The sequence below is a fragment of the Stigmatopora nigra genome, chromosome 16 (assembly GCF_051989575.1).
Source record: "Stigmatopora nigra isolate UIUO_SnigA chromosome 16, RoL_Snig_1.1, whole genome shotgun sequence".
Taxonomy (NCBI): domain Eukaryota; kingdom Metazoa; phylum Chordata; class Actinopteri; order Syngnathiformes; family Syngnathidae; genus Stigmatopora; species Stigmatopora nigra.
Window position 1 is genome coordinate 6908923 of NC_135523.1, and position 18520 is coordinate 6927442.

General features: G+C 38.6%; 1 protein-coding gene across 9 annotated transcripts in view; it reads left to right on the plus strand.

The window, feature by feature from the left end:
* ntng1a (netrin g1a) overlaps positions 1-18520 on the plus strand; it is a 127515-nt gene that overhangs the window by 70296 nt on the left and 38699 nt on the right. For all 9 annotated transcript variants that reach the window (XM_077735850.1, XM_077735858.1, XM_077735851.1 and 6 more), the window contains one exon: positions 2055-2646. In XM_077735850.1, the coding sequence (XP_077591976.1) occupies positions 2398-2646 (249 nt within the window). In that variant the 5' untranslated portion in view covers positions 2055-2397. The remainder of the gene's footprint in view (positions 1-2054; positions 2647-18520) is intronic.

Consider the following 18520-nt stretch of genomic DNA (forward strand, 5'->3'; position numbering starts at 1 on the left):
GATTAATGTTTTGCATTTGAACTTTCATTGGATCGTTGCTTCACCAATCGCTGCATCAATCATGATCAATGTATTGTTATTTCCTTACCTGAATTGGGGATTCTTGTTTTTACCTTCAAAAATATATTCTTTAAACACTGATATGCCGCAACACTAGGCTTTTCCTGTATTAAAAAAACTATTGGAAATCTAATCTAATTGCATGCAGGTATGTACGTGATCAGGGCTGGATGTTAACTTTTTCAGTCACTTCAAATTTTATTCATACAATGGATCCCTTCCTATAATTAATAACCATAATAATACACCATAAAACTAATTCCAATGAAGTACTACATTGGAAAGCTGCCACTATTTTGCCACCCTACTGTACTTCCATCATTTTTTATTTTGTATACAATATGATACGTATACATATTTTTGGATTCCCTGCCTCATCCTTTAAACAATGTCAAAAAAATCAATTCATATTTCAATCTGAAATTGCCTGTGCCTGTGAAGGTTTACATTGGGTTATATGAAGGAGCAAAGAAGAGAAGGAGGCTACAGGGTTGATTGCTTTCATATTGAGGTTGAAGATACCACCAGCATGCACATAACAGGCATGGAGTCACCAAATCAGCATGCTCCTTAGTGTGCCGCTTAACATGGTAATAGTATGTCTCCTAATGGGAGCCAGAGAGTGCGATGCCAAGAGTTCTTCTGCATAATTGGCTTTTTCCTCACCCGCTGACTTCTAGCCCATTCACATTCTCTTATTTTACATTTAAGGAGCCACTTAACCGCTCATCCATTTAAGAAAATCCAACAACCTCATTTTTTTCTTTCTAATTATGCAGTAAGTTTTTGGTTATTTTTTTTTGTTTTTAGCTTGAGATGATGTCACCTTCCATGGTTTAAATGTCACCACTTTCCCTGGGTTGTATTGGTCAATGTCTTTGTAGGAAATTACTGACAAGATCTGCTGTCTGCTCGTATATCAAAATTTGTCTCGTACCTCAAGATAAATATTTGCTCCAAATTTTACTGGTATCTCAAATTGCCCATATGTCGCGGTATCACTGTATGGTATCATTTATGATTTCTTGGTTTGCTATTTTATGAAAGTAAAAGACCATGTAAAGTCCCTTCTCATTTTATACTGTACTCAAAAGGTGTGTCTTTTGAACACATTATTCAAATGGCTACAGTGGATGGAACCCTTTAAGGGGATTTATTTTATTCTAGTGAGAGTCACAAAGAACTACTCTAGTCTCAGAGCAGGGGAGAGGAATTGTACAATGGCTCTGACAAAAATACCCCAAGGCCCGCCAGGTGCCCCTGTGATTGCAGACAGGTTCTGCCATCATGCATGTCATGTTTTGGAAACACATTGACAGGGAAATGGAAGAGTTTTCCCCACGGAAAGCAACTTGCCGGCCGTTGAAAAGTCAGAATAACAAACTATAAAATAGATCAGATATTACGCTTGAACTACAATACATTTTTTTTAAAGAATCATTTATTTGTTTGAGTTTGATTTATTGATGATTGTATACTTGTAGTGAAAATGTGAAATATACTGAATACTTTTTTAAAGCTTGCATCCACTTTTCGAGTGAAAATAGAGTTTCTTTTAGGAAATTCAACTGACACTCTTGAAACGTGACCCTTTTTTAGACAACTTAACCACTATTCAAGTTGACAAATGCTGCAGACCACAAATGGCACAATATTTACTTTAATATTTGCACGTTTCCTTTCCGCAGCCAAAGCCTTAACATGGGTTTGCATGCAACCCACAAAACTGTGGCCAGTTTGAATTCCCCAGCTCTTGGAAGCACGATACATTTGCTAGATAAAGACTGCAATCACACCACCAAAAGAATTAGCCATTTTATTTCTCCTTAATTGAGTCCAGCCAGTCAAATTTTCTTTTTCATATTCTGTGCGTATACACCAACTTGATTCCACTTATCTTTGCAATGGTGTCAAATGTCACTTACTTCAATCTCTGTCCTTAAAAAAAGGCAGTATAGATTCATTCGTGTTCCCTGTTTCTCATTTCTCCACAGTTCCAGACCGCCACACAAGACGAGTGCAATGACTGACAGCCAGACAAGCTGAGGAGACCTGTCACACATTGTCTTATCAACACGTCAAAGGGCTATCTCTTTCTCGCCCCCTCCTCTTCCAGCAGCCTCCCTCAATCTTGTCCTCTTCTCAATGGGTTGCTAACTCTAGAGAGACAGAAATAGGATAAAGGAACGAAGCCGCCTCTAAATTACCTAGAAGACATGTCTCCCAATTCTCATTGAATGAGTTGCTGTCAGTGGAAGTGGAAGTAGAAGAGGGGACACTTAGTTATAAGTCTTCACAAGGAGACCCGGCTCCAAGGGGGCTAAGAGAGGACCAGTCATGCATCTCTATTTGGCATTAATGCTGCAGGCGCTGTGGACTGCTTTGTGCCAAGCCGCCATGCAGCACTACCCTGCAGCTTGGGGCCACTATGACGTGTGCAAATCCCAGATCTACTCCGATGAAGGACTAACCTGGGACTACATGGCCTGCCAGCCAGAAGCGGCAGACATGACCCAATACCTGAAGGTTACAGTCGACCCGCCGAACATCACCTGTGGGAATCCTCCCGAGACATATTGCGCACTGGTGAGTACAGTTTGGATATTAATTAACATTGGGGTTGCTTGTTAGTTTTTTTTTTGTGAAATGGGTACATTTGGGCCAACAAACAAGGGCTATTTTGAAGTCTGTGTTTCATTAGTGTGGCTAAAGCCAAGCAGTTTGTGCCCACTGACGTCATGTTCTGCTATTTCTAAAGCTGCTCCTCAGTGTGTTGATGCTGATTACGCACGCAAAACACAGCATAGTGTGACTTTACCAGAGAAAGCAAACACTGGTGCCTCAGTAGCACTGCAGTAATGCAACCTTAACAACAACAAAAAAGTATGAATAACCTTAAACTGGGATCTTAAACATGTATTAAAAGAGTTCACAGTTCTTATTATATCAATGATTATCTCATAGTACACGGTATTTACACTAAAATGAACTGAGTAGTGAGTGTACGTAAATCATACAATTTAACACAACCCACAAATAATATCAAAGTGCCTTTACAACTGCCAAATCCATGCTCAAGCCCTTTACAGAACAGGACATGACATTCTACAAAAACAGTAATACAGTCAACAATAGATTTTTTACCCTTTCTACACCCTCTTTGATGTTGGAGACAGTTTAGTGTTGAAAGAGGGGGATTAGCAGTTTGTGTAGTCTGGATTTGAATTCGAGATACCGCTTAGATATTTCCTTTTTTGTTTTATCTGTTTCCTTTTTCTAACACAGCAACTTAACTCCCAAATTATAGCAAACGCATAGGACGCAGTCTCTAGATTGGCTTTCTGATTGGCTGGCAACCAATTTAGGTATCCACAACCTGCTCCATCACCCCCGCCACAATTGTGATTATAAGCAAAACAGAAAATTAGTTATCAACAATTAGATATGCAGTTAGCCTATAGTTTACAAATTAACTTAACATATTTATCATTTGTTTTGATAAAATAGTTCAAATGCCAAATGAAATCAAAGATTGGCTGATTAATTTTAAAAAACACTGTGATACACTTGCAAATGATCCCGCAATCATACAAATCACAAACTTATTGTGGAGATGAAAATTTAAATGATCCATATTAGGTCAAGTATTTAATTAGCTAAGCAGCCTTCTTCTTACTTGGGGTCCTCATCACTTTGAAGCTCCCATCTTGTCGCCCCAGTTTGCTAAATGATGAATCAATTTTGGTCTGTTGTGCAAATCATCAAAGAAGAAAAAAAACGACTTGGAGCCTTGATATCTTGAAGACTTCTTTAGAAAAAATATTTCCAGGAAGAAACATGGTATCTTGAGGAATATAAATAGACTAGAAGTAGACAACATGAAAAAGTCAGCTAAGAGAGAGACAGACAATTACAAACAGACGGGGGATTAACACAATGAGGATGACAAAGGCGACCAAATGATCAAGATAGATTGGAGAAGGAGAGAACATTGGGGAACCGGAGACCCAAAGGATGATGCTATGCTCACAAGCATGCAGTGACGGAAGTCAGGCCATGTTGGAGACCGGAAAATGTGAATAATTCAACATGTAGATAATGTATTTTATTCATATGGCACATTATTCTGCTAGACATATTTTAGGGAATGTCCACACATGTATTTTTAGAAAGAAATATGTACACTTCAAAGCCTGTTGACAGGTTGTCAGGACAATTTAGAGAAGAAAACTTTATCTTAATTGTAGTTATATACATATTTCCCCCTGTCTAAAGTGATTTATCTGGTTGAAATGTTCATATGTTATATGACATTTCAGTTGTGTTCAATTGACAGTCCATTTTTCATATTGTCCCGATATTTCATTGGTTTGCTTAATTTATGATTTTCAATGATATCTTAGTTATAAATCTCAGTAACACACAATATTGGGTGACAAAAAAAGCCAAATCAACCGATAATTATCATTTTTTCCCGTTTTTTTCACTTATCTCCATTTTGCATTGATGATAAAATCTATTATAATCTAATAAACTATATTCTATAAAATGTAGATGAGGAAAATAATCAAAGATGTTAGCATTTCAGAATAGCAGATGATGGAGTCAAAGTAAAAAACTAAATAGTAGACCTCATTTTATGGCCAAAGTCAGCTGTGATCACCTTGGGCTCACAAAGGTAAGGGTCATTTTAAATTTAAAAATGAAATATATCATGTTTTGTTGAATTGGCCTCAAGCCCTTTTGGAAAAATGTGGTCTTATTTGCCTTCGTCTTTTTCCAAAGCTATCGAATTTAGCGGGTGAAAAGGATTTGGTGTAAAATGATTGTGCAAAGAGGGTCACCTTTCATTCTTTGATTATTTATTTCTGCTTGTGATGTACTAAAAAGACTCATCTGAGGGCAGGAGTCAAGCATGTCAAAGGTTTTGCTGGGCTTGGTCTATCTATGGATAAGCAAATAAAACAGTATGTTATTATTAAATATCATGACTTGCTATTTAACAGTTGGATGAACAATTATTTAATTACTGAGAGTTGACGCCTTCCTGTTGCCCCCGTGTCTACAGCAAGCAATGCGATAAGCGCTTCAATTAAAATGGCAGTGGGAAGCGTCCATGGCTTTCCTCTCTATCGCAGTGTTGAGAAATTACACTAACAATAGTTACGCATGACACTTGCCAACTATGACAGGATTCAATTTACACTCTATTACATTTACCTGTGGTATTTACGTTAATGCCAAAATGCTGCTCCGATAAGAGGTACAGGAAAGAAATGAATGTGTCCATGGAACTGAAAGTAACAGACAGCAAGATGGATTTGAGGCTGAGGTAGATGAGCAATTGGAGGGTGTGGCACTCGTACTGTATGACCATTGTTATGTCTGGCAAAGTCCTTCATCCTTGGGTCATGGGTAGAGGAAGGCTGCATCACATTCTGCTTGGTGCTCACACTCGTTGACAGCATTTTCTGTTTTAGCCCTGTGACCTTTCAAATGGCAATAAGATGCCAATCTTTGAACCCTGCCACACAAGTTGACATTATATGAGATCCTGCTTTCCCCTTGAGTTAAACGCTTGGCCTTTAATAGCACTGACAGGTTGTACATTCTCAAACATTTTGATCCCTGAAACTGCAAATATTTCAGCAGAAGAGTCTTGCGTTTAAGAAAATGAAGGTTATTTCAGGAATGTAGATCTAAGAAGTACTGGTAGTTTGGTTTTTGAGCAATTTACTGACAGTATTCTCCAGCCTGCAAGTTACTTTTTTCTGTAGGTTGGTGTAGCCTGCAACTAATACTCAAGTGCGACTTATGTGTTTTGTTTTTTTCACTATCTCCCAATATTGTAATGTTAGGGGGACACCTTAATGATGTCTTGGAGGGATAAATTTGTTGGCTGACTCAACTAGGATTAAATAAGGCATTTGTTGCTTGGTGGTTAGTGAGAATCAGCTGATGCGCCAAAGTACTTAAAGTAGGTTTAATTACATGGGAGCTTGCTGATGTGACCATTTCGTAAGGTATTAGTCAGAGATCATGCTCTTCAAAGACACAAGGACAACAGTAGAAGACATTTACTGTAATTTAGTATTTATAGAGTCTTTAAATGTTTTCTTTATATCCAACTAAGAACATGCACCTGAAAATGATTGGATGATTTTATAAAAATTGTCATTCATGTTTTTTAACCATGACAGATTGTCATACCAGGGTGTATACCGGCAAAAAATAATATTCAAGAGCAGATGGAAACTGTCTATAATTTCAAGACAATGGCATCACTACATCCAATATGAGCAGATTTGTAATTCTCTGGTGCTTGTCTAAACAGTTGTCTAATGTCTAATATGTGCCTAATATAAGCTTGCTAAGTGGAGTCACGAGTGTTGTTTGCCATCTTTACCTTTCTCACCACTTTAATTCCTATAAAGTAACGATGCTTTATTGGTTTCATAAAGTTACTAAGTGCAAGTTAGATGTGCCCCTGTCATATGAGAATTCACATGTGGGTTATGCAAATTTGACCTCTTCCAAAGCTAATCCTGATTAAGGATTTTCATTGGGGAAGTTTTACTCCTTTTACCTAATTCATCACTCAAGATGACATTTCCTTGAGCAATAAGACTACTCTCAGCAACAATATGTCTCATTTCATATCCTAATACTGCTTGCATTAGTGGTGTATGAGTGGGTAGGATGGTTTTCGCAGGGCTGCTATGTTTTCATAGATTGTGACATTATATCTCATAAACCTGTTTAATGGTGCCTTTTTTTGTTGTTAAGTGGGCGAGATAGCTACAGCAAACACTAAGGCATTTTTCCAGACCAACTGTCTGACTTCAAAAAGGTCAGGTTTCAGAACCAGAACAGCAATTAACCATCATAGAAAAAGTAATTACACATCCAATAGAAGTGTTAAACATCAAAGATGAAGTCATCTTGATCCATTTTATATGGTTTCTTTCATTTTTGTTCAGCTAAAGCCAAATAAACAACCTCACACTGAGAGAAGTGTAGAATTAGCAGCAAAAAAAAAAAAAACAGAAGAGAAATATCACTATATTTCATCTGTCTGTGATTGTCCTGAAATAATTTATTACGCAGTACCAAGAAGAATCGTGTGTTCTCTAATTTAGTGAATCTAATCACCCCTGAAAATGTTTCTGTGTATGATTTGTGGGACTGTTTATTTTTACTGCATTCAACAGTCAGTAAGATATAACTGAAGGGTGGTAAACAGCTCTTAAAAATGCAAAAAAAAATAAAAAATAGTGTGCAAATCCTTCCTGGAAGAAAAGTTTACAAGTGTAAACTTGGTGAAAAGTTAGATTGCTGACAACATCAGGTGTACTTTTATGATGCAGTGTGTTGTGTGGGTTTGTGTGACTTGTCTATCTGGGTGCCATCAATGAATTCCGTGTTGCTTCAACCGTTTATATCTTGACTCCAGTTTCCCACAGCCTCTGCGGACTTCTTTTTAAGATTGGAAGACAAATATCTCGTATTGTGCCCCCCACCGCCACACCTTAAAAAAGGAAAACTTTTTACATGTTTGGATGGGAATTTTAGAGTGTCTGGATAGGACATAAAGGATAAGAAGTTTTGAGGATGGGAATCTTTTGGAAAACAATTGCCTGAAAGTAAATCATTCAGTTGCGCTTTCCATATCATGAAATGACACTTGACATGGTGGGTTCCCATAGCAATCGAATGTCGAAGTCAAGTATGGATTATCTCCCAAGGATTTTCCTCCGTATATATGTTATAGGCTTATTCTACTCAAACCCAGAAATATCACATTGTCTCTGTGTTAATCGCTCTTGCAGCTCACTGGGATTTAGAAGCCATGGATGAACCTCCTTGAGCTCTCAATTTCGCCTTTCAATTTTTGGCCAAAGCCCCTTTTCCTCAATTTTTAACGTCCATTCCTTATGTGTGGTCTCTGAAACTCTCGATGTTTAAAGGGGGCTTCTTTCGTACTAATTCTTCAATGACTTTTTCCATCACTCTAATTTTACCAATAGTTTGGGAAATTAAGCGCAAATTAAATTATATGGCATATGGTGGCTTTCACATTTAGAGGCACTCATGATTATATCTATATTTCTGATGGGCTTTTAATGCTAATTGCAACAGAAAACAGCAATGATTCCAATTGAAAATACAGTGTTGCTATTGCTCATTTTTATCGACATGGTGGGTGTTTAATGATCTCCCTCTCGTAACAGATGCTAAACCTTCTAAACTCTGAGTTTCTCGAGGTTGTAAATTTGACGAACGCTGCGTGAATTGTATTCCATTGTTCAGTCCTGGAGGTGGCAATGATATGCATTAACAGCTGCAAAATGAAGAAAAACGGTGCCATCGCTTCTGTCTTTTCAATTTATCTATTTTGCAAGTGGAGCCACCTGATGGTGTGAAGGTTCACTCGTCTGATTTCGGTGCGGGTAGGCGCAGACTGTTCTCACCAGTGGCGGTATGAATGTAAGTGCGAATAGTTGTCTGTCTCTCTTTGTGCCCTACGGCTGACTGGCGACCAGTCTGTCTTTCACCCGAAGTCGTTTGGGATAGGCTACAGCATCCCCCGCAACCCTTACAAGGATGGGCGGCAGGGAAGATGAATGAATGAATTTCGTAAATCATAAATACTCTTAGAAGTTCTTGTTGTTTATCTAAATTGGTGTATATTATGGTAGACAGTCTCAAAGTATGATGATTCAAATTGGTTGAAACCTTTTTTGGCGTATCCAAAATAGATTAAATGCTACTGATAAAATGTCTAAAAAAACACACTGCACTCCTCTTGGTCTGAAATTGAGAAGTAATCTGACGGTGTTTTATTGTGTGGAATATTCATTCATAGCTGTAGAAAGATTAATCTGATAGCTACACACAACAGGACAAAAGTGGCAATTATTTTATCTACTGAAAAATATATTCTGGTATCTACATAAAATTAGGAGGCCGCCATGCTTTGTGTTTAGACATTCAGGTCTTTAGAGATTGCCCTGAAATTGCTCTTCTTAACACCCTGCACGTGTCTCAGTCCCTACGTAAGAGCAGCCAAGCATATGCCGTGCACGGGAAACACGCTGAAGCCTGGAAAATGTGCTTGCCTAATTAAAGAAGGGGAATAGCCAGAGCAGCTATTTACAACTAATACTGACATAAATCTGTAGTTATCGCACTAGTGAGACTGTGTTCCCCCCAATTTAGTGAGGCACCCCAGAGCCTCACCTTAATAAGCAATTTTCGTGATTGAGCCGAGGTCAGAGTTACACTATCTTTCTAAGGGTGGCGAAAGGTTGAGAGAATTGAAACTTAACCAGGAGGGAGGTAGTTGACAAAGTGCTGCCAAGGCTGTTCAAATTTTTAGCCTGCTATTGACCACATTTAGGACAGAAGAACAGTTGGTACATTTATGCTGGATTCGCAAGATATGATGGACAATATTTCAGGATAAGGCAAGGTTTAAGTAAGGTATTATTTGTTTTAATTTTTGAACAACCTTTCCACAATTCAATCATGGAGATTTATCTGTGTATTGAATTTAGTAACATATTTAAAAAAAATAGGAGTTTACTGATTTCAGTGTGCTGACTCTATACTGATCATGTTCAATAATACTGAGATTCCCAAAGTAAATTCGAAGAGTTTTGGAATCACATGACTTTTAGACTTTTTTCTCCCCAAAAAAGAAAAAAAAAATACATAGCACTTGCCTTGCAACCACAGCTGCAATAAAGTGCTGCCCATACATAAAACTCAAACATAAGATAATTAAATGAAATCAAGTTCAATGGGTTCAAATGAATTTAAAAAAAAACAGTTATGTGAACAAAGTAGTATGAAAAGTGACTCTCTTTCTCTGACAGTACATTGAATATAGTTCAGGTGTCATGCACTTATTTCAGTAACATAATTTGACAAGGGTGCTGCAACCAGTAATCTTTTCATTATACTTGCACGGACGGTAAGCACTTGAGAGGCTCAGCATGGAAATGCATTTTGCATCCCGTCTGTCTGCACATCAGATGCTCTAAATGAGATGATTTAGTGAGAGGTGCCAGGTATTAGTTGTTACTTTGGCACTTGCATTGTAGTCACCCAAAATGGCTTCTCTTTCAATGCTTATTCAGCATCCTCCAGTCAGTTTTTTTCTTTACCACAGTGTAAACACATGGACCATACAGTGAGCAGAAGCCATTGTGGCATTCAGCGTTGGCGTTTGAAATGTGTCGCTCCTCGCTTGGATTCCCTTGGATCTCATCAAGGGCTTCTGTGCATTTGTGTTATTAACTGGCACTTTGCTTTGCCAACAGACTGACTACTGTAGAGTAATATGAAACATTACAAGCTGATTATTATAGATCAGTAGTCAATTAAACAATCGTCTAGGTATTTTTATTGGTCAATATTAATAGGTGTGTGTCTTGATAATTTAGTTTATTAAATACTCTTTTGATAAGAGTGTAATTCCTTTAGTTTGGAGATGTTTGTGATATTGAAATTTGGTCAAACATTGGAGACTGAGTAATGTATGAAACTATTTGACTGATTGTGTGTAGTATACATTTTGTCCAAGTCAGCTAGTTTCTTATGACACAATTGTCTGTGAATGTTGTTGTTTTTTTAAATGCTATCATTTGGTAAAGACATTCCACATGTCTGTAGTGATTTGTATAATGTTTGTGCAATTGTTCTGGCTTATTCTCCTTGCGAATGTGTAGTCTTAAGTATTACCAAGTAAAGTAAATCATTCCAATTAATTCCATTTACCATCCAATGACTGGATGACAGCAAATGATACCTTCCATCTGACGTTAATGGGCTGGGGAATACGCCAAAATACACCTCCTGTCAAACAAAGCTTGTCATGCAATGAACAATTGGAGAAAGACCGCACTATGCCAGATAGTCTCTATTGTTGTCTTTTATTTACTGTGACAGGCTTCTCACCCTTTTTCAAATTTTCTTCCCTTGTTAGTTACACACACAACAGGGGAAACCACACGCCAGATCGGGATTTACTGTTCCAAACCGTAACATGGCAAGCAGAACTCCAATTCACAGCTGTTGGTGATGTTGTGGTTCACATTCGCCATGGCGTAAAGGTGGGAATAATGTCAACTATTTGAGGAATTTTGAACAACTAGACTGAGTGATTCTTCACTGTTTTTGTGCGTGACTCATAAAAGCCAGCATGTGTGATTGTGCCTCACAATGAGTCTGGGTGCCATGTGGCAGTGAGCGCCTCAGCGTTGCTCTGCCAAGAGATAAGAACACAGAGTAAGCCGCTCACTGTGCCAGCATACTGGATTTCCACTCTGAATCATCTTCGTTGGAAGCTGTAGGGCTGCTCTATTTCCAAAGTAACAATTCCTTCAGAGCACCATGTTGACTTTAAATTCTTTACATGTTCAGTGCGAGAAGCGATTTGAAATAGATTATCACGAGCAAAGCGCTTGACAGGGAAACAGAAAAGCTAACTCTCGCAAGGGCTGGAATTTGTAAAGTTGTTAAAGCATTGTAACGAAGGACACGTTTTCCTTTCCTGATGATTAGAGCTAATAGCTGTATCAGGGTGCTCTAATTGTTGTTGATTATGTAAGTACTTAAATCTCAAGTACTTCGTGTTATATTATAGTGCCGTCGAGATTAAAGCAGAGGAGCTTTTTAATTGAGCGTGTTATTGGAGATTAGTGTATTGTGATGTAAAGGGAGACAAGCTCCTGAAAGAGAAGGTGGGAGAACGTTGTGCTGACTGGATGAACACCTTTCAGCGGACGAGTGCCAGTTTTATATTGGCTGAAGTCAGCAAACAGGCCTGCGACAAGAGGTCAGTGCCTACTGGGAAGTGTAGGCGGACGCTGGCATCAGACTAAATGCTCACAAGATTTTGCTTCATCAGATCACAGCCTTGTTAGGCTGCATTTTCAGCCTGTTTGAGCACTGATGAGCTCAGATCATTCATCTGGGATGTGTGAGGGTTAGACACAATTGTTAGTCAGTGACCGCACCGTGTTATGCCATTGGCTTGGCTGCTTCTCTAACATTTTGATGACTCTACATAGACATGTTTGGTGTAAAATGGCTTTTCTTGTATCCTGAGAAATGATGGCTATCAGCTCTGTAACTACCCAAACAACATTTTTCACCTGCTCACAGTAAACACACTAAACATAAGGAAGCAGAAGCAAATGCAATTTCTTAATGAATTTCAGATTATAATTCAATTCTCATTTACAATTTTACACAAGAAACTCACATAATTCTATTGTCGTCGCTCCTTTGTGTCGAGCTTCCTTTCACAGTGCTTAACTTGTCAACCGTTGCCGCAGTGACAAATCCAGAGTTGACTTGCATTCCTAATGCAGTCACTGTCAAACATGAGAAGAAAATACTTTGTAAGAAGGATTTCGCATTGTATTCAGTCACGTATCCGTCTACTCAGACCAATCTATTTCTCAGCAGGACCAAGAACATGTTTACAGTGATGTAACTATGAATTTCATGCATCAGATTGGTTTTCTATCGCCTTTGATGGACATTTTGAGGACCTTCTGTTTCAAGTGATACATACTTTATCTAGTCACCATGCTGGGGAACAAAAATATCCAACATACTGTGAAGAGAGCCCTGGATTTTCTTTGTTGTATAATTGCTAGTGGCACAATGTTGGTTCTTTTTACTTTAGGGTGTCATTGCAAGTTACTCTGCATGAATATTGAACACAGGCCTACAGGAAATGCATTATATGTTTGAGTGACAGCACCTGGAACCCTCCCCGGCTTCTTCACAAACCTTGTCTTTCGGAATCCCTCTTGGACACCGCATGGTTGCCTCCAGCATAACAATTTAAATCCCACCTGATAATAGCTCTTGCCGCACTGACAGCTGTCATCGAGTCAACGGTGTACACTCTGTAGTTTGTTTCTCAAATTAGCAAGTGCATTTTAACATAATTCTCTTTGATTTTTTTGGGGTCTTTTAAAAAGGCAAAATTAACTCTCAGGGGAGGCAACAGACTAGAGAGCAAGCTATATTATTATGACTGAAAATTTAGAGCAAGTTTCATCTAACCAAACTAAAACCACTGAAGTTTTTTTTTCTTCCCAGCAACACAGTACTATACCAGGGATGTGCACACTGCACGCTATGCTAATTCCGGCTTGAGAAACATTTGTGGTCAGTTAGCATTTAAAATCCAGTACGTTTATTTTGGATCTTTTGTGATTCCCACAATTTATTGCCAAAATTACCAAGATCCCCTTTTTTTCTACCAAATCACTCTGTAACATGTTCTCAAAACACCTCAAATGTACTAAATTAACAATGGAAAGTGCGAAATCACATTTTATCTGCTTAAATGGTGTACAGAGGAATCACTGGGGCAATTTCCATTGTCTCTTTCGTTTATTCAAAGTCGAATCCCTATAACTGAATGCATTGCTATTCAAAGGGTGCATTAGTTTAGGTAGATCAACTGCCATACTCCCACTAAGAAGTCAAACCTGGGTGAGGGTTTGGCAAGGCTGTTCCATCTCGCTGCCAACAGACACCCTCCAAGGGATTGTGCAGGCAGATGCCCACACTGAGCAAAGCCAGCGAAACAAGACTGCATGCACATAGTGTGCGCGCCCTGGAGTCTCCCGAGCCTAGTCATTATTTGGTGGATTAGCATAATACTACAAGCCAACATTTTCAATGGCTTATCAATGAACGTCCGCAGAGCTGGTTTAAATCATTAATTAAGTGTATCAACTGTCCTCATTTGCCGGGCTCAACATATTGGGAATTGATTGCTGGGATTGAGTTTTTTTGTCACTGAAATATATATTTTTTAAATAATTAGATTATTTTCGTAAGGGTTGCTACATTGTGACGGATCTCGTAATATTTAGAAGTGTATTTTAAAACCAGCAATATAGTATCGTATAAATATATATATCTGTATATGTGTGTGATTTGCACTTCCATATATTAATTTAGTTGAGCGGACATTACTGGAAATCTTTTTTCAGCAGGTTTAGACAAATTATTTTGTAATTTGTTTTAGTGAGCATTCATGCATCAAAGGAAGGTCGTCAATATTGTGTGATGAGACTATACTGAAAAACATTGTTCGAAAAAAAAATCAATTTGATGGCACACCAGGCAATTGAATCTCATTTAAAAAAATAAGAAATCGCTGGACATATACAAACTGTGATTCCTGTGTTCCCAATGGAAAATGAAACATCTTTCTCCCATATATGGCCAATTCAAACACTGATTTGTGTCAATAGTGTTTGGTCGGAAGTAATACAGAAGCCTGATCCTCCTGAGTCATGATCCTGAATAAATACCGCATTTAGAGTGAACAGGTTACTTTTTGAATGCATTATTTCAAACTCAAATATTTCTCCATCAGCATCTACTCCCAGGCTACTCTTGCCTTTTAATGCCACCACCTCCCTGCCACTGAGTTTTCCCAAACCAGCTTCTTAAGTAGGCCAACCCAGAGGATGAAACCAAATAGTTTGTAGGTGGAAGTGAAATGAGGTATACAGTCAAACAGCCTACAAAGATGGTCTATATCATTGCGATTCCCGACATGCATTCAGAAGCTGTCATAGCACATCTTACTGCCATGTTTGGTGCGCTAACAGAGCATTCGTAACACCTTTGCCCATGATTTCCTCAAATCTGTCGCATCAGATGAAAGCAAATTTTACAGAAGATAAATAAGGAAAGAAGAAAATCTCAAGGAGCGGAAAAAGAGGCGTTTCACTGAGCCACTGAATATTTGTCTATTGAGCCAGTGGGAAGAAAGCCATGCCTTTTGGGTATGAATACTGGATGAAGGATTAGAGGAGAAAAGGAAAGGGAAAAGACGGCTGTTTTAATAAATGGGAAGGTATCCTCACTTGAAATTCACCTCACCTGAGTCTAGCAACATTGTTTTGAATTATGCAGCCATCAGCAAGATATGCGCAAGAGGATGAAGTAAATCTGTTTGCTTGGTTCGTTCAATAGCAACCAAATGACAACCTTGTAGCTGCAATAGCTTTTGGCCAAATTAAAATGGAATCATCATCAGCATCACTACCCTGTATCTTTTAAAACAAATAAATACATTCATATAACATTGCACATGAGACTCCTCCAAACACACCATTTGCAGATTATCGCTTTATTTCTGCTATGTTGAGACCATCCCAACTACCTAATGAGCATGAGTGTGTGCACAGCGATCACAAGATCAACCACTGCATCTAATCCCTCATTAAAGTGGATTGCAGCCTAAAACCAGTGTGCTTCTGCTGTGTTTGGCACCAGAAATGTACACATGGAATTCTACAAACAAGCAAGCCCTCGCCATGCACACACAAACACACACACACACACTGCTCTATGTGGGCTCATTAATTTGTATCTCATAGGTTAATTCATCACTAACAAAGTGCTGAATGTAGTATCTTTAATTTAAGAAAACTGGAGTTTGTTGGTGGAGTTTTCCCTACGGTCCTGTAAAACTTACTTCTCAGCTACAAAAAAACACAGTCTCCCTCTTATCTTCTTTTAGGTATCATCCTAATCATTACTTACTCAGTCACAATCAACTGATAGAAAACCCTTGAGTACCTTTGGAGAATTGCGGACTATAATAGCAGCGGATGATTGCAGTCATTGTTGGGAATGCAAGTGGATCCACTCGTAATTAATCAGTGCCGGTTGCACTACTTTTTTTTTTTGCCTTTTTCTATTTTATTTCTGGAGCTTTTTGGCTAATGAGGGATGTGTGCGTGTGTTTGTGTTTTAAAACCCTCCAATCAAATTAATAGAGCAATGTGTAAGGTCAAAAATGGTACTGCATCTAAACATTCTGAGTAAGCGTGTCTGTGTTCTTTATATTAAGAGTGTGCCTTGCTTTCGAAAGGAGTTTGTTTCTGCAGGAGTGTGCGTTAGGACATCTTGGGAGTGAGTGTGGCCAAGTGTCATGATCCTCCAAGCTCTATAAAGTAAAAAGCCCAAGCTTATCCCTAGAGTCATCTGTCAATCATCTCTGATTCAGAGACGTGGTGAAAATGAAAGGCATGCAGGGAAAGAGACGCACTAAGAAGAGAAATAAAGACAAAAAGAAGAAAGTCTCCTTTTAGAATGACTAAATAGACCTTCAGTGATCTGACGGAGGGCCCTGGAGCTGAATTACAACTACGCTCTGCACAGTTAAATACCCACAGAGGGAATGCTAGGCCTAACCACAATATTGATTTTAATCATCTCTTAAAAATGAAGACTTAAATAAACAGAACGGTTCTGCAGGGGCAGTGTGAAAAATATCTGAAATGTGTGAATGCGGAAAATGACGACTGATTGGATGTTTTTGGCATCTTGCACTCCCCTCCACGGGATGCTCCTCCTGATGCAGCAGAGGCATTTGAGCTTATTAAAAGGTTTTGCATTTATAGCGGTGATATGGTTGCCTGAAAACACCATTCCGCCCTGCTCACACCTTCATGGATGCCCACTAATGAGGAGTAAGATTTGATGAAAATGAGCTTGGTTGTTTCAACTTCCTAAACCTGGTCTCTACAAACATAGATCAAGCCAATCGTTAGGCTTCCTCTAGGGAACAAAATAATGAAAGGATTACATCTGTAAACATCAAGAGAGTAACTTTTAAGCTTCACCATTCTTCTTCTCATATTGGGATAACAATACTTGGAGTTCATTTGCAATATGAAGCAAACATGATGTCAGACTCATTGATAACCTGTCCTTTGTTTATGATATATTGCTAGATTTTTATATCAGCTTTCTGTCTTGTCCAGGGTTCTTTTGTTTTAGAAAACAATCCGCAAAGGACTATTAAATCTATTAAATAGTTATGGTAAAAACTTTACAGAGGTAGCTATCTAGCGGTTCTATTTGTTACCACACCCATTTTTACAGCCGTTTCAGATGACCATAACTATATAGGCATTGAAAAGTGCCAATCTGAACAATTTTCTATGTTTTATATTTCTTAAGTCAAGCTTTGTATATAAGAAAGTACCCTCCCTATTTATGAAATGCTAGTAAATGACAGAATGTAACACATTTTTGCTGCTATGTTGTAGACTTTCTATTAACTGTTAAAGAGTGATCCTTCAAAACCCATTTATTTCATCTTTAATATAATTAAAATGAAACAGAAAAGTATAATTTCTTAAAGCATAGCAAGACATTAAATCATGAGGCTGTGCAGTCATCAGTCGGAAAAATAATGCCAACATTTCAAGAGTTTTGCCTGTGAAAGCCAATTTATTAGCTGAACTGTACGTATTGACAGTCATTCATGTGTGAAGCCTTCCATTCAAAAAGGTTAAATTGCTGTCCCCTATAGTTGGAGAGATTTTCCATGTATGTTCACTCTGTCAGAGATCTCTTTTGTTCATTTATCCAGAAGGGCACGTATTTTAATGGGGTTGAGTTCAGGGCTCTCAACCAAACTCTTGGGAGTTTAGACCACATAATAAAGCATTTTAGAAGCCTGGTGTTCTTACACTTATGCTGAGCTGCCAAAGCCATGAACTCTCCATGTTAGAGGAGTACCTATCACCCAACCGTGACTTTACACTTAAAATCTCAAGCACAGGGCCATCATCCTGCCATTCAAACCATAGGGTAGTGCCACCCCATATAAAAGTTAATGGAATGTTAAACTTCTTTTATATCCTAGTGGGTGCTGAAGGCTCCTTATTTTATTGTGGTTAAGCTTTGTGGATCTCCCAAATTAACTGGCACTAAAAGATGGAGATGCATCATTAGGACATGGAAACATTGTCCCACCTCTTAAGGATGCCCTCTTTCAATGAGACAGTCACAGACTGCTGTTCAAAGTGGTTAACCAGAGTAGTTGACATGCTTTGGATCACTCCCAGCGGGGCCGCAAAACAAATCGTGTGGTAGCAGCAGAGCTGTTGTTTTACAGGATACTCTTGGCTCGTGTGTAGGAAAACTATCACAGCAATTTTAAAGATTTGAATCATTCCTCTGTTGCTGTCGGAGATATGCCAGCAGACATAAAAACATTTGAAAAATAAATACTTGGCAGAAGTTGAGTAGGATTTTTAGATGTGTGGTCTACTGTCACCTTGTTGACCATGGTCCAGCCTGGGTGACCTCTGGCTGACCCTGAACCATTTGAAAATATGATTGTAATCCTTGTGAGGATTTGGTCTGGGTGTCTATTACCACTGTAATCTGTCACACTGGCATCCAATATTCATTCCACGTCCAGGTTAAGCCCCTCTTTCTGTCTGCGACACCTATCACCATGGGAGAGGAGGCGAGGAAGATGGGGGCTGGGATGTGATGTTGGATGGTCTCATGGGCAAATGAAAAGAGGGAGAAATCTGGAATTGAGATGGCTCAGCTTCACAAGTCGCTATAAAGACTTTATTAGGGGACAAAAGGCTTCATTAACAGG